This window comes from Triturus cristatus, chromosome 4_1 (genome assembly GCF_964204655.1).
Source record: "Triturus cristatus chromosome 4_1, aTriCri1.1, whole genome shotgun sequence".
NCBI lineage: Eukaryota > Metazoa > Chordata > Amphibia > Caudata > Salamandridae > Triturus > Triturus cristatus.
Genome location: NC_140585.1, coordinates 265,549,403 through 265,575,548, shown reverse-complemented (window position 1 = coordinate 265,575,548; position 26,146 = coordinate 265,549,403). Strand labels below are relative to the sequence as shown.

The window sequence follows — 26,146 nt, the reverse complement described above, 5'->3', positions numbered from 1 at the left end:
GTTAAATGCTAATTCCTAACTATAACGTGTGTGAAACCTATGTTTTTTTTCAGTGAATTTGTACGTTTTTTTAAATGCTAAGTTATGTATTTTTTTTTTTTTTTAAGGTTTTTCACCGTGCGCGCTCGGTGCGCGCACGTTGCGCTTCGCGCACCGTGCGCAGCACTGTGGGCGCTCGGTGCGCTTCGCGCACCGAGCACCCACGTTACGCCGTTCGCGGAATTTTTCCGTTTATACCGTACGCGCGCGCTACGCGTACTCCGCGATTTTTCGTAAAAAAAATTAAAAACATTTTGGCCCTTAGGGGTCCTTCTGGGACCCCCTGACAAAGGCTAGGGGGTCAGGAACTGTCCACCCTGCCCCCTTTTCACGTTCTCCACCTTTGTTTTTTACCCCCTCACACTGCGAGAGACAAAATGGCGGCTGACACTTCCTGGTTTCGACCGATTCGAATGTTTACTAAGATCTAACAACCAATCAGAATCGCGCTCGTGCACGGCAGCGTGCGCGTACGGTAAGTTTTACCGTACGCGCACGGAGCGCGCCTATAGATATATATATATGCTTTTAAATGCTATTTTCTCAGGAAATACCGAACAGATTTACACCAGATCTGCAAAAGGCACATCCCTGACCTGAGGACTACCTCTCTGCCAAATTTCAAGAAATTCTATTCAGCCGTTCGGTCTGTAGCTTGGACTAAAGGTCCTATGGAAAATTGAATGGGGAAAATGCGTTTTGGGACCCCCCCTTTTTCTCAGCCCCCGCTTGACGAATCCCCCCGAGACTTTCAGGGAAGGAGCGGAGCGAAGCGCCCCACCTATTTTGAAAATTTCGCGAGGATTCGTCAATCAGCGCCAAAGTTATTCCAAATAGAATGTTGCGGATTTCCTATGGAAACACGATCCTAACTATAACTATCGACTGGCGACCGCCAGTAGATAATAAATATATATATATATATATATATATATATATATATATTATAATGTCTTCTTCCACTGTTCTGGGAAGTGCTGGTAGCCTTTTGCTGTATAATGAGCACATGCAGACCACTGATGTATTCTTGAGAAGGAGAGATGACTGTAGATCTGGGAAACCCAGGTTTTTAAAATCCTGTGTCCACTCTGTACATCAATATTCTTTTGCGGAGTAATCTGCCACATGTCTAAGGTTTGTTAGGTTGGTGTATACGGAGGTTTGCTGGTTTTCTGCTAAATGCCTGTATTGAGTGGGTGCAACCAGCCCTGTTTCACCTGTATGTCAGATCAATTAGTTGAGTCAATAATCTCATCATGTGATGATGGATGGTATTGATGTGTACTGAAATCCTTTGTCGTGGCCTATGTGATACTTCTTGGATTATGAAGGCGTTGGTGTCAAGCTACAAATATTTAATCTTTATTTGATTTCAAGCATCGCTAACCATGATATGTTATTATTTCAGGTTGTAACAGGACTTCTTCGAAGAGCTGATCAGGTAAAGTTTTCACTTTTATTTTTCAATTATAATTGGCAGGAAAAAAGCTGGTATTTCAGACACCCTCAGCTTCTCTGCCCTTGGAATTACCCCAAAATTATGTAATTCCAGTGGTGCAGATCTACTCAAGATTACATTTTTTTGGAAAAAAGCATCCTGGAATACTGATCTACACATTTCCCCCAGTATTTCCAGCAGGCAAAGTGTCTAGGTATAAAATATGGGAGCTGGTATGTTCCTATCCGTTGTAATCTTGGAAGTGTGGCTTGGCTTTAGCTCACGTAGATGAATATACATGTCCCTGGAGGATTACTCTCACTTAAATTCAACATGTTTCTTTAAAAATTATTTGTGTATGTGAATTTGCATGTTGATACAATACGTGCAGATGATGCACCGTCATCATGCATGTTGATGAGTTCTTATGAGTTCTCATTAAGGGTTTTTCATGATTGACATTACATTGCTGCGGCTCTGATTCCTCTTATGCTCTATGTCACCCTAATGGTCATTATCCTTTAAGTCATTGCTCCTATCAGATAATCAGCTAATTTTGTCCGAATGTTAAAACATTTTTTGGGTGTAGTGGGTTATCCAGTAATATACTGTCAGAACCACTTTCAGAGGGCCACGGAACAAACAGGTGTTTCTGTGCTGAGCCCACCGCGGGGGTGAGGCTTTTTACTCCTGATATCCCAGGGCCTGACTGTAGGAAAGTAGGATCTTCCAACCATGGTTACCCTCCCCTCCCCCCCTTTTTTTTTGCCTGGTGTCAGTTTGTTTAGACCGTAGTTTGCTGGGATCCTGCTAATCAGGACCCCAGCAACTGTGCTCTCTCCCCCCTAAATTTTCTTTGGTAAGTACTTTGGTACCTCCACAATTGGCTACTGGTTTACTCTTATAAGTCCCTAGTATACATGGGGCATAGGTACACCAGGGGTCTCCAATGGGCTGCTGCATGTATTGTGCCATCCATGGGAGTCCATTTAAACTCCGACTACAGGCCTGTCGTTGCAAACTGTGTGAGATTGTGCTTGCAGCCCTCACAACAGATATATGATTCCTTATATCTGAGGTCACTGCACTTAAAACCTGTAAGTCACCCCTATGGTGGGCCCTTCAATCCTGAGGGCAGTGGTGCTTGGTTACAAGTGTGAGGGTGCCCCTGCATGAGCAAGACACCTCCTACAAACCCCAGAGTCAATTCCCTAGGCTTTGTAAATGCGTTCAGACATTTTAAGGTATAGAGTGCACATCAGTCATTTATGAGATATCTAACTATATAATGGCTGCACTGAACCTGGTCATGTTTGGTATCAAACATGTTGGAATCATACCCCAACACCGATCCCTTGTACTCGGGGTGGTGGGGAGGGCTCCTTCCCAAGTCACAGCAACACAGGTGGTGGTTCTGCAGTTCCCTAGAGGCCTGACCCGTCTTCTCTGCAATTTTGAGGACAGCATCCCTCATCGGAGCTGCTAGGACCAAACCCCTGTGCACCGTGGCGACTTGCAGTTGCCAAGGCACTTTGGCTCTTCACTCCAGAGATCTTCCACTACAAGATGCTCCAGCTCCTCATCCCTTGAAGATGAGCGTCCTCGCTGCATCCTTTGCACCGTGGGTCTCCATCTTGGGTGAGATGCCTGAGGTCCTATTGCGACTCCTGTGCTTTCGGCCTGTTGGTTCTCTCGAGCGTCTTCCTTTGCTTCAGTGAACTCCCCTGCTTGCTCGGTGGCTGCTCTGACTCTCCTGCACTTGTTGAGTCCCATTGCCCTTGCTGGTCCCAACGCTTGCATCTTTTCGCTTTCCACGTCAGTTACGGCTACCAAGGCTTGTTGGTGCTCCCGCTGGACACCAGACACCAGACACCGACCACCTAGACACCGACATCCACCGTGTGACAGCTCGTGCTTAACTCCTGGTCTTCCTCGGCGTCGACTTGTCCCACAGCTGCAGCGACAAGGTCTCCGGTACCTCCTGACATCGATGGGCATTGTGCTTCTGTGTCTCCTGGTCACCTCCGAGTAGCATAGACTCTGTCCCCTCTGCTTGCAGGTTCTCCTCTTCAAGAATCCACCCTTGGATTCTACCGGATTCTTAGTCTTCGCCCAGCAGCATCTTTTCTGAAGTCCTCATTGTGGTCTACGGCGGTTTCCGACGTCACTTCGCACCTATGCACCCGGCTTCCCTGGTGTAGTTACCTCATTCCTGGGGTATCCACGGGTGGGGTGACTTTCCAACCTTCTGTCTTCCACAGGGTTTCATCATGGTCCACTGGGAAGGGTCATTCTTCAAAACTGCAACTGTGACTTTCCCGTTGACTTCTATTGAGTACGCGGCTGTGTTTCCACTCTCCACACAGCCTCCGTGGGATTCCTGGGTACTTGCCTTGGATGGTTCCTTGTGTCTCCAGCTCCTCTGAGTCTCTTGGTCCAAGTCCCGATTTCGGTCATAGCTCGCATTCCACTTTTTTTTTTTTTTTTTTTTGTAAAAACCTTTATTGACATTGCAACCAAAGACAAGTATGGGCCTACAACCCCCGGGGCCGGCCGCTAAGCAGTTGGATTAACAAAAAAAACAAATTTTAATCACAGGCAGCACCTCGGGGAGCAGAATCTCCATGCTAGTATACTCTTGGCCACTTAGCAGCCCAAGTAGGAAACCAGGATATAAAAGGTCTTCATTTTATAATAGAGAATGGAAGGATCAGGTGCCAAACAATTTCCGAGTAGCGAAAAATGGCGGGCAGAATAGTAAACGTCAACAATAAACAGCAATCTATCAAGTCCATGGCGCACAAACAGGAGGTTCAGGATGTGGAAGAATATCACGAGCCATTTGCGCCTGCAGTCCCCTGCCCTAAGACCCAGAAAGCACCACGGAAATTGAGGCACAAATGAAAAAGCAGCGATTGACAGCGAAGGAAACTTACTGTACTGACCCCAGAAAAGAAAGACAAAGAAAGAGAAGAGAAGAGGAAAGAGGCCATAGAAACAAAGTAAAAAGAAAAACTAAAAAATCTCCTCCCCCAGCCCCCCACCCTGCACCTCTGCAGATGACTACGGCCCCCCCCCCCAGCAGTGTGCCTGTCGCCCCAGAACCAGACCCGAAATATAGAAGAAACAGAGAAAAAGGAGAAAGAAAAGAAACCCCACCTAACGGGGGAGTGGAGAGAATATTAATAAACTGGAGGAGGGCCTTCAAACATGCCCCCGGCTTCTCCCTCCCGCACAATGTGTTCCTCCCCAAAGCAGACAATAATCAACAAAAAATGTTTCCCCATGTCAAAGAAAAATGGGGAGCGTTATGCACCTATTACACTATTAGTTATGCCGTGAGAGCACGCAACCCCTGTGCCCGCCCGCCTATTAGATGACACCCTCTGAGGGATCAGTCTTATCCTTGGCCTCTCTTTGCGAATCCACCGATGCATACCCATCGACCCAGTGCCATGTCCAATGTTACAAGGAAAGGGAGCGTCCAAAAAGGAACCAGAAGCGACACGCACATGTAGAGTGGACGTCTCTGAATGCCAACACAGTCATCATCGTGGAGGATCATCTTTCCCAGTACTGCCCCAGGACATGCCCTGCACACAAGGTCCAGGATGTAGAAATCAGCCAGAGCAGGCGAACATTGCTTGATTATTGCCTGGGTCGCCGGAGGCTGCGCGTGAGACAAAGCCACCACTTTCTGCTCAACTCTAAGACCTCCGGAACAGACCTGACCAACAGCCAGCCGACCACACGTTGGCACAGTGTCAGGAATTTCCAGCTGTCCCCTATTCACAGGGGCGGCCACGACACTGTCCTCCTGTGTGAAGTAAAACGAGTCCCTGGTTACCTGGGGACAGGCAGCTCGCAACTGTTCCGACGCTGACGCAATACCATCAAGCTTTCTCCCCAGTACCCAGGCGCCGTGGACCAGGGTGGAACGAAGGGCACCGAGAGCTTCGAGAAGGTCACCGTACCCCAGAACAGCTCCTCGCGCCCGCTGTGCTACGCTCCTCTTAGCCACACACTCCCAATCTTGCTGCGACCCAGCGTACAGGATGACAGAATCCATCCTATCAAGATGGCCGCAGGGTAGTTCCACCCCAGATTGGGACCGGGAATCAGGCACAAGCGCATCAAGTTCCATGGTACTGCAAACAGGGTTCCGGGGGCAGGCAAAATATGTATCCGGTATATGGTCACAGATAACAGTTATCCTGACCCTGGACGGGCGCCCGCAAAAATCCGGGAGCAGCCCGCGAAAATCGGGACGAGTTACAGGTAGCGTCCGAGCAGCTCACCGGCGAGGGCTCAGGCAATTCCCGAAGAATCTTGGAATTGTCACCTCGGGCATGCACTCGTTCCGCTACGCCCAGTGGTAGGAGTGACCACGGCGGAATTCAGGCCAATATCCGCACCGCTCCGGTATTCCGACTCCACCCAGTCACCAATGGCCGCTGTTGTTGAACTGCCGCCCGGCCATGTTGTCCACTCGAGGTCCCGGTTTCAGGGTTGCACAGGCCGCAAACTTCAGGTGAACATTTCTCCGGCGGTACCGCCGTCAGAAACTTCAGAATCACGCGATCGGTTGCCGCTCTCAATCACCAACACGGGCATGTAGTGCAGGCTAAGGATCTCATGCAGGATATCTGTGCGGGATGCGGAGGTTCACGGAGCCGGGAGCCTACGCTGCCGTCCCGATCGCCATCTTGGCTCCTCCTCCGCATTCCACTTTTTACGTATATGTAGGCTTTCCTGTTTTCAGTTTCTATTTTTGGAAAATTCTGCCCGTATTTTACCAAGTGATTTCAATACCTTAAAAAAACAGTGGTTATCAGGGGTTTACACATTTTCGCGGCATTAAACACAACAGAAACTGTATTTTTCCAGTGTTTATGGAACTTTTTGCTTTTATTATTGCTTGCTTTCTGCACTGATAGTGCATGGTATATGGACAGTGTACTTACAGTGTAAATGAGGTCCAAATACATTTTTACAAATCAAACTTATCGTAGTACACCATACAATATTTCTTCAGTGAGTCTTTGGTCATGCACGCAACCTCTTTCCTTTCCATGTAAACTTTTATCTGTAAAAAAGGCCCTCTCAACATTGGCACTTGAGACAGCAAACGCCAAAATAGCCAGTATATAATTTGCTAACTCTGGCCACTGACATAACTTTTCATGCCAATACTGGTGCACCTGAAGATTGTGGTTCTCTGTGACAGGTTCTACAACATATGTGTTGAACTGGGCGCATATGCCCTCAGAGTTACTGAAGCGGTCAAAAATGAGGCAACACTTTTGCCACTCTGGAGAAAATTTGCCTTTACAGAATTTGCCTTTACAGAAGGGATCTATAACTTGTGCAGAGTACCACAGTGAGGCTTCATTGACTTCATATGCCATGGTTGGTGAAGGGCTATTTCTCATACATTGTAAAATAAAAGTTCCTGAATTGCTCCTCAACTTTTCCTTGCTTACCAAGTGGCAAGCACTCTAACATGGAATATGTAGCAGTGCCAAATTCACTTAAAATGTTGACAAGCCTACTCTCAAGGAGATGTTTCACATCTACACCATTTATGCTGAACACTTCACAGACCAGGGTGTTTTCAGACTCTAGTTTTTTTATAATGTCTACTATAGCAGTCATGCTTTCCTGTAAAAACCTAAGAATGCAGTAGAGTGTACTTTTTTCAAATTACTATCAATATGTGACCAAAGATCCTCACATTTCTTGCCTTTGGCATCATCACTCAGCAAAAGTTCTGTAAACTGTTGCCACATGGATAATATAGCATTTATGGCCTGTAGGACTGAGAACCACCAGCTAAGTGACACAGTTGGGATGACTCTTTCGTTGATGCCACACAAAGCACAAAATGAGAAATATTTGCATTTTAGTTTCCATGCATAACAAAACAGTGCACCAGAATGGACTAAAAAGTCAATATCATTCTTCATTAACTCTGAGGATTGTACAGATGCTTTCAGCATACCATCTAACAAGTGGCAAGGATCTCTTACAGGGAAGCACTTCAGCTCAGTTACCGATTTTGACAGATCATCACACAACTTTTTCAAATACGTAGCTGAATCACTGCGAATACAAACAAATCCCTTCAATCTTTGTTGAACTTGGTAAGAACTTTTTGCAGCAGCATTCCAAGTGGCACTGCGTTCCATGTTTTCCAAAAATCTGGTGTCATGTTTTCACCAGTATCCCAGATGTTTTGTGACTGCACTCTTTTCACATAAACCTGTCACTATACCTTGCATTGAATGTTTAAAGCCTGGGGTGTTTGGCAATTCACCTACTATCAATACTGACTCACTAGAAAAGGGGGCTGATGTATCAACGGTTTTTACCCATTCTTTGTGGATAAATGTAATGGTACATATTGGGAAAGATTCTTATGAAACCTACATCAAATAGGACTTTGATATTTCCTGATTCTCTACAGTTGGTAAAATAAATAAACAACACCTAAACCATGCTTCTAACACTGGTATCATTAGACCAAAGTCCACAAACTGAAAAAAGGAAGAAGAAACAATATTTAAGTGACATCCCTAAACAACAAAACTCAAGCACAATAATGTTAGCACAGTCTTTCTTACTGCTACCGTATATAACAAAGTTACATTGTATTGGCCCCTTCAGGAAGAAATAAAAATGACTTTCACTCTCCTTTTCCTTCCTTTGAACGGCATTTAGATTGTGGTTTTGCAGGGTTTTTTCTAGTGTGTATATGTTTACACTGGTGAGGGCTATTTCCCTTCCGGTGGGGTTATATCAGTTATTATAGGTTTAAACCTAAAAACCAGACAGCCTACGTATATGGTTTGGTCTTCTCATGGAGACCACTGTATTTTGTGCTTCTTACCTTATTTGTAATTGAAGTATTGTGTATTTGTGTTGATCTCTCCGGATAGGAGATATACCAGTGTGTTAGTGAGTGTTGTGTAATAAATAGACATATTTTTATGTATACACTGTGTGGTTCTTTTTCATTTAACCTACACTACATGATTAGATCTGGTAAAACAAGCTGCTTAACACTCCTTCTGAATAAGCCTGTAGCCTGCTCTCCACAGCTACCACTTAGAGAGCTTTCTATGGTTGTTTAAGACCATTAAAATCACCGTAAGGGTTACCTGGATTAGTGCAAGGTGCTTCACTTAGATAAGTGTGCACCATATACTAAGCCAGCCTACTACACACCTCTTCGCTGTGTGTGACTGGAACCGTCTGGTTTGATCTGTATCAATGCGCACCAGACATTGTGTCCGGATTGCCTGGGTGTTATGCTGATCAACGTGTACCTGACTGTGTGCCTCCTTCTTATGCGGGCTCCCCAACTTCATTCGCCATTCATTGATTTTTCCCTTTTTGGCCCTCAGCGTGGCAGACCAACTGCCTTCTCCTCACCCGTCGATATCATGGTGCCAGGTAGTATTGCCCGGCTCGGGCTTTCGTAGTGAGAGTGATTGACAGGGCTGGTGGAATGCTTCAGAGAGCAATCGGAAGCTGGTCAAGAGACCGTGTGATCCACCTGTTATTCGCAGAACTGGGCTTGTGCCGAAAGGCCCTTGTGGAACCCTTTTGAGTGTCAAACTATTGCCCTCAGCCTGGTTCTGCTTTGAATCCTCTGGCTTCCAACTCCCCCCTACTCCCCTTTTGACTACTTCCTAATTAGTCTTGCTACCTACCCCCACCAGCTTCCCTGGAACCCCAGTTGCGTGCGGCCTAGTATCCGGTGGGGGGGGGTGGCGTTGGTTATCCTCCATCTGTGGGTGTAGGGCAGTCTGGGTGAGGTGAAGGAAGCATTGAGCCACAGGGTTTGCCGTGTGCTATCAGTTGACCTGCCGAGTATCAGTTGCACCGCATTAAGTTGCTGAGTGTGTATGTGTGCAACTGCTTTCCATACGGACCTGCCTAATATCTGTTGCATCGCGTATCAGAGCGGATTGAGTGTTTGTGTGGGAGTGACAGTCTGCGGACCACCTGTGATTCACGACACTGGCCGGTGGTGTTGCTTTACACTGTAATTTCTTCCCAGAACACTCGTTTGACATTAGTTTTACCCGTGCGGCTCTAGCCCCGGGGCTGCTAAAAAGTGTTATAATTCATTGTATGTACATATTTCTAATATTGTTGTGAGCTGGGGCGCTTCCTAAAATTGTGTTGTATTGAATTATAAGAATTGCTAGAGTGCACCTGGGGTTGACGTGTCGAACCGCATAAGGGTGCTGGGGGGGTTAGAATAGGATCTGTCCCAAGTGGGCTTATTATTGATGTCATTTTAACACAGTTAGGCCTAGCACTACTAGTAAGATTTCCAAGTGTGATTTATGCTCCGAAATACATGATGCTCATGTTGTGTTGATTATTCTTTGTGTTGAATGCAAACGTTATTTACATGCATCAGGTGTTAATTCTCTCTTATGACTGTCAGTGTATTTATCATGAGTACTGTGCCTGTGCTTTACACATTGCCTCTGTGTTAAGCCTGACTGCTCAGTGCCAAGCTACCCAAGGGTGAGCGCAGGTTATACAGTGAGTTCAATCGCCCACCCTTGACAGGAGTGGTAGGTACTGCCTAGCTAGGACATTGCCTCAGCCAACCAGAAAGTGCCAGTTCAACGCATGGTACTGATGATATTGTTTTAATTACAATGTTCTAGGTTTCGTCCCTATTTATGAATGTTGATGTTGGCCCAAGGCAACTTATTAACAGAAAAATGATTCTAATGTACTGAAATACCTTAGGGTGGGACGTTCCTATAGCTACTTCAGTGGTTATTGGAAGTGTCAGTCTTTGAAAGACATCTCTAGTCAGCCATTTGTGGGCAGCATCAGTTTTTATAGTCTGGCTTGACATCGCAGCTTGAGCCTCACTAGATGCGGTCTTTAGCTCCCGCCACATGTCGGAAGCCATTAACCTACATGTCTGTTTAGGTCTGGCTTGACAGTGTAACTGTTACTTGACCTTTTAACCTACACCAATATTCTATAGTTCTTTAATTTCACACAAATTATTTATCCGTTGCTATTCTGTTTACTTGTAATGTTTCACATTACTGTACAGCATTCTTTTAAAGCCGTACCTATCGGCATTACCAAGTAGGGAGTTGTGTTTACTAGATTTGACTGGACCGAAACTGTGTGCTTCCCGTTAAAGAGTGCTTTTATTGCGCTTCTATTGGCTGTTGGAGGGTTTCCCCTTACCTAATATGGCTATCACGTTAAAACGTCATGACACGACGGCGAGTGAGAGTAACCCACAATTATACAATTCTTTTGGCTGAGAACTATTGTACGTTAGCCAAGACAGCACTGATGTTCAGACTGGTTGATTGCTATAGCGGCGCTTATCCTCTGTAATAAGACTTATAAGACCAAACCTTGTGCTGTTTTAAAAAAGAGACCAGCATGACAAACTGCAAAATTATGTGACAAAGCCATGTCTCGGATTTAGAAGTGTGAATAAAACTAATCTGAAACACGACCACAAGCTTTGGAAATACATTTGGCATTGGCTTCATTGATTGTAAGTGATGCGTGAGCGCCACCTGCTGACTCGGCAATTAAATACTATTAAACTGTGCGGCATAACTGTACGGCATGCAGCCTGGTGAAATGGTAGACCCGGGTTTCTTCACAGTGAATTTAATCATATTTGCCAGGTGCAGATTTGTATTGAGAATGTCACTGAGAAAGACAATTCTGAGTAATGGCAGCTCTTGAAAAGTTCAAATGAATTAAAAGTCACGCGGGAGACCCGAATGAGCATTTTCGTAGGATGGTGTAGAACAGTGTTTCCCAAACTGTGGTCCGGGGACCCCCAGGGGTCCCTGACACTTTCCCAGGGGTCCGCAGGCAGCAGTTTAGAAAGCACTGCACTTGTATAATTAGCAGTTTTCCAGCAACAATAAAAGTGTCAAGATAACACAGTGATTAATGTACCTGCTGGAGAGAGATTAGAGTGTTGTCCTGTGCCAGCTTTGAGTTATCTAATGTAGCACAGAGGGTTAATATTCCTACTGCAAAGAACGTGTACCATGCATTTTAAATAACAGTATTTTATGTGCATAGGCGAGTGGGTTACTGCTTTTGTCACAAAGATTATTTTGTTACTGTGCAGTACATAAGTGACAACCGTAATCTAGCACAGTGACCTATAAACTGTCATCAAAGAGCTGCTTGCAAACTGCATGGTACAAGTTAGTAACTTATGTTTTTTCCCAGTCTTTCATTATCCCGATGCTGCTAAAAAGGTTTATCAGGGTGGAAATACATTTTTATTGTTAAAGTCAATGCTAATCACTGTCTTATGTTCTGAATCCCGAGTTTTTTGTGCTTCTCCAGACCAAGCACTCTTTAAAAATGCCTACCAGTATAAATGACATGTGAATCCTACATCTTGTAGTCCCCTTTGCCTTATGTAACATTTTCTATACACTGATTTACACTTATGATTAATTGTCTCTATATGTGTGTGATGTAAAGTGATAAACGTGTTGTAGACTACACCACTGTTTCCTAAATTTCTTTGGGGGTAGAGCCTCCCAAAGCCCCCTCTGTAGTGGTCAGGCACACTCAATGCACTTGGTGTGCACCGAAGGGGGACTGGTCTGAAAACATTTGCCAGGGCTGCTTTGGGTTTCCAGTCTGGCCCTGGCAGGAGTAGGAGCCTCGAACTGCGAAATAAAACCAACCACTTAAAAGTTAGTCACAGAGATGCAGCACCAACCTTCCCATTAAAATTTTAGTTTTTTGCAAATTCTTTCAATATAAAATACTAAGGGGGATATTTACAAAAGAAGTGGTGGAGCGTGCCTTGGTGGATTAACGACACGCGCCGCCACTTCAGAAACGCTGGGCTGCACCATATTTACAGGAATATAGTGCAGCTCTACATTTCGCCCTTTGCTGGTGCTACGCTTAGCAGTGTAGCGCCAATGCAGGCACCCTTGCACCACAGTGCAAGGGTGTCTGCGTGCTGGGGAAGATTGTTTATGTAAAGAAAGGTCCCCCCTTCCTGCACATAAACAATCGTAAAATGGGGTTTTGTCACTTGTATGTGTGCTGCTTAATGCAGCACACATGGAAGTTACAAAATGCCATTTTTTTTAATGATTAGTTATGTGCCTGAAGGGTCACCTTCCTGAACATAAACAATGCAAGGCATTTTGCTTTTTAAGCATTGCGCGAAAGGGGGCCTTATTTACAAGGCAGCATGTTAAGAGGTTTACCGCTGCCTTGTAATGCGAAGCCCCTATCGACACGCGAGCGTTGCAAAAAGTGATGTTTCCATTGTGGTAGGGATTTGTAAATATGCCCCTAAAATCCTTAGTAATTCGAGTATTTGTTTTGTGTGCACACGTGTTTATTTTTTTCGAATTACAGTTTTAACGTTTGAACAGCTGTGCAGTGGATTGCAATATGCTAATTTTCAGACGACGCATTATGGCCATCGTCCAGCTCTTCCAAGGACCACCCGCTCCGTCATCACAATTTATTATTTACAGATATTTAATTATAGGCCAACCTGCTGTCATTAATAGAGGCTGTTAATGGGAATACACCACTGGGTAGCGCCAGATGACATTTTCTGTGCCCCTGGAATAGTTTTACCTTTAAATCATTGAGAAGATTCCACAGAGGGCCCCCAAAGCATTGCTTTACCCTTAGCCCCAGGTCTTTTAGTGACTTCTGACAATCCTAAGAACAGAGATCACTGGTCACTGCTCTGGCCTTTTCTCTTACAGCACCATGTACAGAACACAAATTGTGCCCCCTGTGTATTGAAGACTAGAGCCTCCATCTAAGGTCTACAGTTCCCAAGCCCCTTTCCCCTTGCATTTGTCGAATACCACTGCAGCCCATGAAGGCAGCTGTTGATTGAGCCTGTGGGCTCACGCTGCACAGCAGTAAGGCCTGGCAGTAGCGATCCTCAGTACTTTTGACTCTGTTTGAACCTCTTACTGTAACAAGTACTCACACTGTCCCTGGTAAAAACAGCGGGCATGGGCAGTCAAGGATCCAAAGGTGGCAGGACAACTTGAGGGGATTGCAGGTAAGTGCAAGATGATGGTAACTTAGGGTCACCAAGAAGCCTTGGTAACCAGGAAGATGCAGCAGAACCTAGGGAATAATTGAAGACGAACAGAGACTGACACTTAACAGCGATAAACACTAGATGAAAAGCTGTCGGAGCAGAAGGAGATTATGGTGGAAAAACTGGGGAGGACCAGGAGGAGTTCAAGATGAAACTGTTGAAGTTCAAGGTGTTCAGAAGTACCACAGCAGTGGAGCTTCAGGACTGGAACCATATATAGTAGAGATATTTCATTTCTAATGTGCTTGTAGCTTGGCATGTACGGTGATCAGTGGCATTCTGTGCATGTGCAGAGCGAAGACACTGTGCACTTGCACATTCACAGGGCTCAATACGGTAGCTGCTCAACCTCCATCCATCTCTAGATATCCATAAAGCTCCTGAAGAGGCGGTCTTCCTGCCACTCCGGCCTCTGTGTGCTCTTTTCACATGTTCTACAACTGCAGGTCCTGAACAGCAGCTTTAGGAACTCACTGGAACTCTTAATCTGACTGAACCATCTAAACCAGGTGTGTCCAACCGGGCGATCACTAGGTACCAGTAGCTCACCGACACCCCTTTGAGCAGCTCCCGGACTTGTATTTGCTAAAATCATTAAAAGTTTATTTGAAAATATAATGGTGGCCCGTTTTCATTTTAATAGTGATTAAGCATTATTATATTTTGGAAGCAGGCCTTTTTTTAAATTTAGGGACACACCGCGCGTCCATGCAGCAGCAACGAATTGCGCCAAGCTCTGGCTTGCTGCATGTTCAAGGCCAGAGAGACACTAGCAGCAGCCAAGCAATGGAGTCTTGTGAGAGGCCTGGGACCATGGCTGTGGACTCCAAGCATATTTTCCTGCCATCACGCTGCAAAGAGCAGGTCCTTACACTACATTAAATAAAATGTTGCCTTCGTCTAAATTCTCCTGGAAAAAAACACAATTTGTTATTGATATGCTTGCAGACTAGACTAAATATACCTTTCCCTTTTAAGGGAATGTATTGGAGCTGTATTATTTATGAGCTACTCCAGATCTTTAAAAGCTTGTAAGACCTTTCCGGGTTCTGTTTTTTAATCTTTTCTCATCTTTGTGATTGAACGTTCCTACTTATTTATTTAATTTATTTATTTGAACGGTTTTATATAGCGTTGGCTAGACCCAAAGGTATCAGAGCACTGTACATGAACAGAAGCAGTCAAGAAAAGCAGTTGTTCAGGGTAAATGAAAACAGGCGAGTACATCTCACGATAAGTTAAAAGAGAGCAAAAATAAATTGAGCAATTTTTCAGGGTAACAGAACACGCAGGTACATCTCCTATGAAGAAAAGGGGAGCAGAAATTCTGGCTTGTTGGCTGGTACAAAACATGTAAAAAATATAAATGGGTGTAACAATTTAAGGCAGAGAAGAGAGTATGATATGTAAAGAGGGCGAGTGAAATGAGGTTCAGGAAAAACTGGAAGAAAACCAATGCAGGGGAAACAGAAAGCAAGGTCAGAGGAGAGATTACGGACCCCAGTCTATGTTGAGAAGGTGGTATTTAAGGTCTTTTTTAAAGCTGGGGTAGGGGGGGTTACAAGCCGGTCCTTCGGGAGGGCATTCCAGATGGTTGGGGCGTTACCGGAGAAGGAACAAGATTGGGTGGATGTCTTTTTTAAAAGCCGGGGAGACGAGAAGGAGCGCATTGGTGCTTCTCATCATTCTGGTGCTGCCCGCTTTATTGAGTTTGTTGGTTGGGTACAACGGGGTTTGTTGGTGAAGAGCTTTGTGCTTCCACGGGTAGCCGTTTTAGGGCTTTAAGGACCGGGGAGATGTGGTCAAATCGTTCACAGTCAGTGATGAGCCTGGCCGCCAAGTTGAGCACAGCTCTAAGGGGGGCTAGGTGTACTTTGGGGGTTCCGGTGAGGATAGCGTTGCCATAGTCAAGTTTGGATAGGACTAGTGATTGGACAACCCATTTGAAGTCATCTGAAGGAATGAAGGGTTTGATTTTCTTAAGGTGTCGGAGAGTGAAAAGTGCTCCTTTAGCCAAGTTTTTTATGTGGTCCTTAAGAGCCAGGTTTTTGTCCAGAGTGAAACCTAGGGACTTTACTTAGTCAGATCAGGAGAGCAAACAATTGAAGGCATTGAGGTCTGTGATTCAGCCTTGGATGGGGAGCCGATTGTTTTTTAGAGAGAAGAGAATCATTTCAGGTTTTTTTGGGTTCAGTTTAAGGTGGTTGGAGTCGAACCAGGATTGGATCTTATTCAGGATATTGTTTAAATGAAGTATATCCAAGTGGGATTTAATCTTATAGTAGAGTTGGGTGTCATCAGCATAGAGGTGATAGTTGATTCCAGCTTGTTTCAGAATGAGGATAAGGGGTTCCATAAAGAGGTTGAAGAGAGAGGGGGAGAAAATAGAACCCTGTGGGATGCCCAGCGAGTTGGGTATAGGATTAGAGAGGCAGGCATTGATTTTGATTTGTTGTGTTCTGTGTTGGAGGAAAGAAGAGAACCATTTGAGTTCCACACCATTAAGGCCAAAGCGGCCTTTAAGCGAATTAAGTAAGGAAGAATGGTTAACTGTATCAAACGCAGCAGAGAGGTTGAGGAGTATAAGAAGACAAGCCTCACTATTATCTAGGGCACTGTGGATGTCATCCATAATGTTCAGCATGGCGGTTTCTGTACTGCACCCTTTCCTGAAACCGGATTGAAAGGAGTCGAGTAAGTTGAAATCGCATATGTGTTTGTCCAGTTGAAGCAATGTACATTTCTCAAGGGCTTTAGCAAGAAGGGGAGGTTAGAGATGGGGCGGAGATTGTTAAAATACGATTATCCTACTATTTTCCTGTTCTATGGTGGAATTTCCCTGCCTAGACAAGTGTTGCTTTGAAATGAGGCAATGGCCATCCATATGAGATTGCCTGTCACGTTGTTCAAGACCAGACTGTCCGTGCTTCCCAGTGTCTTTCTTAATGGTGCGTTTTGACTGATAACAGGACAGGGAGCCAGAGAACCAAGTATGTGCTCTAGCCAGACATGACTTAATAAACATAGGCATGGGAAGTGATGCCCATCCAGCTTTCGTTGATCTCTTGACTTTCCCAAAGGCTGTATTTTCCTGTATCAAAACTAATATAAATTACTTGCAGTACAGTGATAGTGCCCAAGTGATTAAGTCTTTATTATAATGTTTTTTTTAAATGAGGGGAAAGTGATTGATCCAATTCCATCATTTTCCATGTGGCTGAAGGAGGTTCCACTGTGCATTTGTTACAGTACATTCTTGTGTTACTTGTAGTGAAAAAAAACCTTTTGGGAAACAGACCTAAAAAACTATTCAAAATCATCAAACAACAAGTTAGTTGCCAAGCTAACCTCCAGTCGGTAGATAATGGGTCATTGCCAAGTGGATGTGAATTCTCCGCTTATTTCATGGAAAAGACAAGGAGGGTTCAACCAGAATTGCAACTCGCCTCCTAATGTCTACTTACACTGGACCAGCCCAGTCTCCTCCCAGTGTCACACTTGCTGTGATCCCCTTACGTTGGATATACTTCTAAAAATAATGCTACTTGGAGTGCCTTCAAACTTTAGGATGAAACTGATGTAATTAAAACAATAACATCAATAAAACCCTCCAACCATTTCAATTGTCCTATGCCTGCTAAACTCATCAAAGAGCTTAGCTCTTCCATACTACTGCTTTGGTCTAAAATTATCAATGCTTTCCTTTCTCTAGGCATGATTCCTGATTTCCTAAAGATAGCACAGGTCCCACCAATCCCCCAAAAACCAAATGCAGACTTGTCTGACCTCAACAATTTCCGACAAATCACCAACATCCCAACACTAGCAAAGTTACTCAAAAAATACATACACCTACAACTCTACAACCACATTGAGCAGTGTTATCTTCTTGACCATTGCCAATTTGGCTTCAGAATTGTACATAGCACGGAATCGGCTCTAACTCACATTGTAGATGATGCCCTGACATTGCTTGACTAGAATGAACCCTGCCTGCTTATACTTCTTGATTTCTCCTCTGCGATCAACACAGTAAAACATGACAATTTGATTGACCTTTTTAGAATAGAATGGGGCTATCTGGTCCCATTTTAAACTGGTTTGCCTCGTTCCTCCACAACAGGGCTCAACTAATCAAAAGTAATCAAACCCTTTCTGACATCATCCTGGTCTCGATTGGAGTGGCTCAAGGTTCCACACTCTGACCCACATTATTCAACTCATACATGGAGCCTTTGACCGAGATTCTGAAACAATCTAACATTCTTTACCAAATGTATGCAGATGGCACCAAATTGTTCCTGAAAATGTCTTCACCCGAAGAGATCAAAACTTTCAACTTCACCCTACTGAAAACCCAACAATGGTTAAGCCACAGTCACCTCATGCTCTGCACTCTTAAAACTGAATTCCTTTAGATCGCCCCTCACAACCACTCCTCTCACATAGAAGAATGGCTCAGACAACTTACAGCTCTCAACTGCACCCACACGTTATCGACTCTACTAGATCTCTTGGTATCACAGTGGACAAATTACCTAAATATGCAAGATCATTTCAACGCAACTACAAAGGGAGACAATTATCAAATGAACACATTAAGGAAAATTAAACCATTCTTACCATCAGCTAACTTTCAGTGTGCAATCCAAGCCTTAGTCCTGTCCCTATTAGATTACAGGAGGGCTATTCTTGCAGGCTTACCTAAAGTAAGGCTGGTGCCACTAAGGGCTGCACCGAACTCGGCTTCTTAGCTCATCACGTGTTCTAGAAGATTTAACCACATCACACCAGACCTAAAACAGCTGATATGGCTGCTGTTTGAAGCTAGGATCCAGTTGAGGATAGGCTGCATGGCTCACAAGTACCTCCACCACAACACTCCTGTCTACTTGACCAAAAACACAAACTCTCTAGTGCTGAAACCACAGAAGTTCAACAAAAAGAAAACTCCTCCTCCGGTCTAGCCTCAAGAATATGGAACGCACATTATTCAACTCATACATGGAGCCTTTGACCGAGATTCTGAAACAATCTAACATTCTTTACCAAATGTATGCAGATGGCACCAAATTGTTCCTGAAAATGTCTTCACCCGAAGAGATCAAAACTTTCAACTTCACCCTACTGAAAACCCAACAATGGTTAAGCCACAGTCACCTCATGCTCTGCACTCTTAAAACTGAATTCCTTTAGATCGCCCCTCACAACCACTCCTCTCACATAGAAGAATGGCTCAGACAACTTACAGCTCTCAACTGCACCCACACGTTATCGACTCTACTAGATCTCTTGGTATCACAGTGGACAAATTACCTAAATATGCAAGATCATTTCAACGCAACTACAAAGGGAGACAATTATCAAATGAACACATTAAGGAAAATTAAACCATTCTTACCATCAGCTAACTTTCAGTGTGTAATCCAAGCCTTAGTCCTGTCCCTATTAGATTACAGGAGGGCTATTCTTGCAGGCTTACCTAAAGTAAGGCTGGTGCCACTAAGGGCTGCACCGAACTCGGCTTCTTAGCTCATCACGTGTTCTAGAAGATTTAACCACATCACACCAGACCTAAAACAGCTGATATGGCTGCTGTTTGAAGCTAGGATCCAGTTGAGGATAGGCTGCATGACTCACAAGTACCTCCACCACAACACTCCTGTCTACTTGACCAAAAACACAAACTCTCTAGTGCTGAAACCACAGAAGTTCAACAAAAAGAAAACTCCTCCTCCGGTCTAGCCTCAAGAATATGGAACGCACTACCTCCGGAAATCTAGACAAAGCCCTTGACTACCTCCTTCTAAAAAGAAGTAAGAATACTTCTTTTGAATAGATTCCTCCAATAGCACCCCTGAAGTCACCCAGCTTGGCAGTTTTCCTGCCGAGTGCTGACACCCTTGGATCTTCATTCTACCAAGACATTTGTTTATACTATGTATTGCTGTTTGCTTATTCCTTTTCGCATTTAACCCTGCTTGTATGACTTTACTGCTATTTGTAGAGCGCTCTCATACAATGATGGGTCATGTACACACTATATAAAACAATTCAAATAAATAAATACATTGTTTGTTACAGTTGCATGACTGTCTCATTCACCACTCTTCCTGTTTGATTTCAGGCTGTCTTTAGCAGGATCCCCATTGGATTCATTCCCCTTGGAGCGACCAGCACTCTGAGCCACACATTGTACCCCCAGAATGACAATAAAGTCAAGTAAGAATTATTTGTTTGTATGCTGAACATAGGCTGCCAGTATCTGATGATGAGTAGAGTTGAGTAATGCAAGTGATCTACTTTACTGTTGTGTTTGCAGTTTGTGTAAAATACTTTGAGAGAGTCTGTCTATTTTTCCTTTGTATAAGTGTTTTACATAAGAAAAGAAAGCCGATGATGGCATCACGGTACGAAAATCTAAATTAAATTAGTGCATTGCTTCTGAGCAGAAACAAAGTTTTATGCAACTGAACCTCGTAAGTTTAGCTAAAGCACTATTTAACGTGCAGACAGTGAAGGGAGTGATATTTGTTAATGTACATTAGAGGCCAACTGGGGACCCTTTCCCAAAAGACAACTAAACGTAATTGTTAGGGCACAAAATGATTCCTTTTATTACCTAAATATCTGTGAGATTCTTTCTTAAAATATAATTGACCATTCAGTAAATGCACAAGAGCTCATCTTTACTAAATGAAAACACAGCTGAAATTAAGCAACTCTGAAGTTTTTCCTCCTGCAGTATGATGGACTGTTTCCTTAAAGTAGAGAATAAACGTTGTTAGCATGTTCGATGGTCTTATCAAAGCAAGACGTGAATACAGACCAGATGTTGATGAGGTCATCTCGAAAAGCAAAAACAGCGTACCATGCACTAGAATTGTCTCCAAGAAATGAGTCCGTACTTGTTTCCCAGTGAATGATCGATTACACTATGGAATCCAGCAATGGAAGCCCGGCAGGGCATTTTGGGGCGCTCCTAGGAGCACTTATACCAAATAGACGGCTGCGGCTCCATTTCTTTGTTATTGCTGCACTGCCTTTTTTTCTCCTTTCTCTTTTTTCCTTGCAGGTGCCCAGTTGCACGTGGCCACCCCACATGGTCTTCTTTGCTGGCCAGCTCATGGAGCCCACCCCGGGTGACCTAGCCGGCTCTGTGCCCAGCCAGCAGTTTCCTTTGCTAAAGTGGGAGCCAGCAGTGCTCACCTCTGCACAATGACTTTACCGCTGCCACCAGACACGGGCATGGGGAGTTTGGGCAGGCCCCCCACATCTTGATTCTTGAACGTGGGGGGCCCAGAGATGGGGTCCTGGATACTTCCTCTTTTTAGGAGGGAGCTGTGATAGCGCTCCCCCTCTGCCACTTGTATCAGGGGCCCAGAGGTGGGGTCCTGGGCCCCTTCCTTACTTCTGGGGACGGCACTACAGGGCTCCCCCGTTCCTTCAATGGTGGGTGGCCCGGTGATGGGGTCCCAGCCCCCATAGACATAAACCACCCTGAGTGTTGGGGTCCCCTAGCCTCCAGTGCTCTGAAGGTGGCTCCAGAGGTCTGGACTCCCACCTTTATTTAGTGGGCCTGAGCTGCTATTTAGCAGATAAAGATTTCCTTCTCCACCCCTACCTCCTCAGGAGCTGAGTGGGGGACTGGTAATTGCTCCCTTTGTGTGAGGAGGCTTTGTTCCATCTGCTGGAGAGAGAGTTAATTAACCAGCAGGGTGACAAAAGGCCTGGACTCTGATTCTGAGGTGAGCCAGAGAAATATGACAATTCTGGTCAACCCATAAGATGTACATATAGCTTCTTGTGACTTGCATAATCCTTCTTGGCGCACGTTTCACCCCATTTTGATAACTTGATGGACTTTGTAGGACAAAGGGAAGCGAAACTGCAATCTAATAAAGTATCACTACAGACAAGACAGTAAACGACACAAACTTTCCCTATGAGTGTCTACTATTATTATAAGGCCCACCTCAGGTCAATATCTAACCTTACAGAGTCGCCTCTGCGCCAGGCTACCTGTACGCAGTTACGGGGCTGCGTACGATGGTAGTCTCACACGCGCAGCCCTCCTTCATGTGCAGGCGAGTTCATGTGTGACAAGCCAATTGCCCCTTACCCCAGCTTCGTCACATCAGCCTAATCTCAGAAGGTGGACACTGACCGTAAAAACGCGCCTTCCGTTTACCTTGTGTTTATCATGGGCGAATCATCAATTGTGGGGCTCACGCACAATAAAAAGTCCAAAACCAGGTGATCTGAAATTGAAACATCCAGGCAGATTAAATATGCAGAACCCAATTTATTACACACCCAGTGACCAAGTAACAACTAAGATAGTAGAGGTAGAAGGTCTTGACTTATGGCCAGCAGGTCTTTAATTGCGTCGAGTAGGAAACAAATGGAAGGTACTGGGTCAGGTAGCAGAAGCAGGGGTGTAACTGACACCTCTGCACCCCTTACAGTGCAGAGTGGCCCCCAGTCTTCAGTGCATAAGGGGGCCCCCCTCAGCTCGTCTGTGCTGTAAAGGTGTGTCTCTCTAAAGCAGCTGCAGTGAGCAGCACACTCTGAGCTGACACAGTGCAGGCCCAGGACTGAAGAGAAACAAAATAGTTAACTTGTTTCTCTTTCAGGCAGAATCTGCGAGGCCATTTTCAAGAGTGGGTGGGGCTCCATCAGAGAGAGTGTCTTTCGATGAACACTGCTCATCTGAGAAGGAAAGAGGTAGCACTGGAATGACGAGGGCTGCAACATAGGCCCCTGCGGCGCAAGGGTGCCTCCAACCCTTCATGGGTCTCTAATCCTTCAAGGGGGCCCCAATCCTCCTCCAGGTCAGGGAATATCTGTAATGTGTGGGTGACTCAGGGGCCCTTCTTCATATTCTGCAGGGGGCCCCAGCATTTTACACTGCGCCACAGAGCAGAAGTGTATTTCCAAGAAGCCAGCAGAAAACCAACGGGATTGTCCCAGAAGCGTATACAACCCTCATTTTAAGTAGAGCCTCTATATACTAACTAAACAGAAAGTATACTCCTCAGGAACCTGGAAGAGGAAGTGCACCCTCTTGGATTGAGAAAGGTTCATAGAGAAATAACCATAGACCATCCAAATGAATTGGCAGTATAAATACCAAGACCAGTCCTAAGCAAAGCCTCCCAGCTTCCAGAATCTTCTATCATGAATGACCTTCCTAGCGTTCCCTCCTCTGTCCCCCTCACCCCTTCACTCTTGGGAAGGAAAAAATAATCCCTCCCAGTTGCAGCACTGAAGGCGAGTAGCACTGAACCGCATATGCAATTCCTGTGAGGTCTACGAACGAAACAGGCCTCAAGGTAAGTAACTCCTAGCATGCTATTGTCTCCACAGGTGCTGCAGTTCTGGCACTGAGAAACCGTCACAGAGTCTCATGGCAGTGTGTCTCCCCTCCCACCACCACCCCTCTATTCACCCAATTGGATGGGAAATAAAAAACATATGTACTAAGACTGGACTGAACTTGGGTAGCTGCCCCCTTGACTGATTATGAATTTGGTACCCCTTCAAACTAATAAGATACTACAGCTTTTCACATAAAAATGAGTCACAAATTTCAGCAACCTCAAACTTTGCATGGCCTTCCTTCTGAACAGGAGGAGGGGAATTCAGCTTAAATCGATGAAATTGATCAAATCAGAATTGTCTTAAAGGGAAAACAATGAAAACTGCATGTACTTGACAAGAGGTGGACTACTACAGATGGACTGCTGCTAGTTTCTCTATCTTAGTAATAGAAAATGGACCCAGATATCAAGGACCCAGCTTTGAGGTGCTCACTCTATCTAGTATTGAATAGTTGGGCTCAGGTCGCCTGTGCCCGTTAGCCTGAAGCTTCATCTGTTTTTGATCTTCTTGCAAACAGTCTTCTACCCAATCTCATTAATGTGCAATAATGTGCTGCAAGAATACAGAGGCCATCATGAATGTCGATTCACCAGCATGCCAGCGTTGGGGAGTGAGAGATTACACTCTCTTTGACCCTAATAATTTCACAGGAATTGACATCAGTTGACCCTAAATGTCCCATCGAAGTGGTGTCACATGGCCTTAACCCTGAAGAAATCAAAATAATTTATATCGCTGAAGTTCTGTATTAAGTGCACAAAACAGACAACTGACCACTTAGAAACCACCTCATGCTTTCATGATCTTTGAAAGCGGTGGGATGTAATACTTACCCTGAATCTCAGTGGGCTCAAGGGTGGAGGGGGAGATGAGGTGGGATGTATCTCCAACCAATAACATTATTTAAAAAATGGGTGAAAGTAGTGTCTTAAAAAGCACACTTTCTGTATAAATTTTCTAAAGAAACCATAGGCTCGAAGGGCACTTGTTCACATTCAGGTACTTTCAAAGTGAGCCAAGCCAGTAACACCTGACACTCACTAGGAGTTCACCCCGTTATTTTCAGTATTAGCTATGGATGCCCCCTTATGCAAAAAAAATCCTTCTTTGTGCCAGGGTCAACGTTTTTTTAATGGTGCCACTCATGCCATGGGTGCCCCCTTATGCCAAAAATTGCCTATTATATATCAGTGTCACAATTTTGCTAATGATGCCACCATATACCTTGGGTTACTCGTATGTCAGATTACCTCTAGTACGTCAGGGCCAGTATTTGTCATGGTTGCCCCCTTCCCATATGTTATGGTTCCTCCTGTATGCCAAGAATTATCTCCAATTAGCAAGCACCAGCATTTTGCCATGGGTGTCCAATATGCCAAGAATTACCTGCAGCATGCCAGAACCAGTATTTTTTACAGGTGCCTGTCATGCTAACAATTGCCTCCAGTATGCCAGCAGGGTTATTTTTTATGGGTGCCTCTATAAGCAAAGAATTACCTTCAGTATGTCAGGGCCAATGGCAGACTAGCAAGCTTGAACATCACATTCTCACTCACGCTTACTTATATACTGTTGCTCACCCTCCGTAATTAATTCTCATTTTCACTCATTTATTCTCATTCACTAGCTTGCACTCACTCTAACTCATTCTCTCTTATTCTTACTCTGACTCAATCATACTCACTTGCAATAACTGTCAGCCCTATTCACTTATTCTCACATACTCTTTCTCTCTCCTTTATTCACATTTACTCTCACATTCACTGTAACTCGCACTCACTCATACGTTCACACTTGCATTCACCCTTATTGTCACTCATTCTGACTCACTCATACTGAGTTTCACTTATTCACTGTCACTGACTCTGTCACTGACTCTGTCACTTTAACTCACACAGACTCACACATAGACACATTCACAAATGCACATGCTCTCTTTCTCCCAAGCACATTTTCACCCACAAACATGCACACTTCATACATTTGAAATTGTTTTTATGCAAGACATTTGCCACTGAATGTCTTGTTCTACCTCCTGGTGCTCCAGTTCTAGCTCCTGGTGCTCCATTTGTTTATATCATTAATAGTGAATACTAAACTATTATTTACTAATAGCGTAATAAACAAGCATTGGCATAGCCAATAGGTCTCGCTTTTGGGGCCTTATAAGTATTTAGTTATGCAGCACAATATCCTCGGTGCAACAACAGCAACTGTTGCATGGCTAAACACTTACAAGGTCCCAAAGGCGAGACCTATTGGCTATGCCAATGCTTGTTTTACTTGATTTTATATTGTGATCTTTTTTCCTTTCAGCTTTGTTTTAATTTATCTTTAAAAAAGGTCTCCCATGGACAAGCAGTGCCATCCAAAGCGTAATAAGATAGCTGTAAAATATTTATGAGCTTTGCTTGAATTAAAAACATTTCTGATTCGAAGTTAGACACACAAAAAAAACCAATGCTTCGGTCTCTGAAATTTGACATAAAAAGAGCTGGCACCTGTACTACAGGTGCAGTACAAAGTTGGGGCGTGGAGGGATTTTTTTAACGTCTTCGTTCAAACTGATTCCTTTGGGAAACCCCTTCATTTTCTGCAAACTGTTAAACGTGCATTTTTATGTTAACATAGTATTAAACACTCGGGCTCGTTGTCACAAGGCTGCGAAGCTAGGGCAAGAACCCCCTGTTCATATATGCTCACTGTGACGAGAATTGATTTGTTCGGCTTATGAAAAACTCAACATAAAATGACACTAGCTATTTCAACCATTACACTCGGTTATATTTGTGTCCTATTCTGATTGAAGACTCACCATCATCAGCTTGTATGAAATAGGCTATGTACGATTAATGCAGCTGTAATGGTGTTATTGACGCCAAAGCAGATATGCTATAATTGTGAGTATGAATATACTTTCGTAGCAGTGGTCTTGTTTTCATTATAACAACCCTATCTAAAAAAACAAAGAAGCAATTTTGTCAGAACATTCTTTTCTTCACAAAAGAAAAATATAGATATAAAGAGTAACATAACCACATGCCACCACAACTTACATGGTGCAATCCACGAATTCAACGGAATGATGTCTTCCTCACACTTCCGGGTCGATAAACAACCAATCACACGACTAAACTGGAAAGCGTCTGGAACCAGGT

The 26,146-nt window shown here is 44.4% G+C and overlaps 1 protein-coding gene across 1 annotated transcript in view; it reads left to right on the top strand.

Annotated features, from left to right (window-relative positions):
* The window catches only part of AGK (acylglycerol kinase), a 187,675-nt gene that overhangs the window by 74,260 nt on the left and 87,269 nt on the right, over window positions 1-26,146 (top strand). Inside the window, exons 6-7 of the mRNA XM_085652021.1 lie at window positions 1,448-1,480; window positions 19,732-19,826. Of these exons, the coding sequence (XP_085508147.1) occupies window positions 1,448-1,480; window positions 19,732-19,826 (128 nt within the window). The remainder of the gene's footprint in view (window positions 1-1,447; window positions 1,481-19,731; window positions 19,827-26,146) is intronic.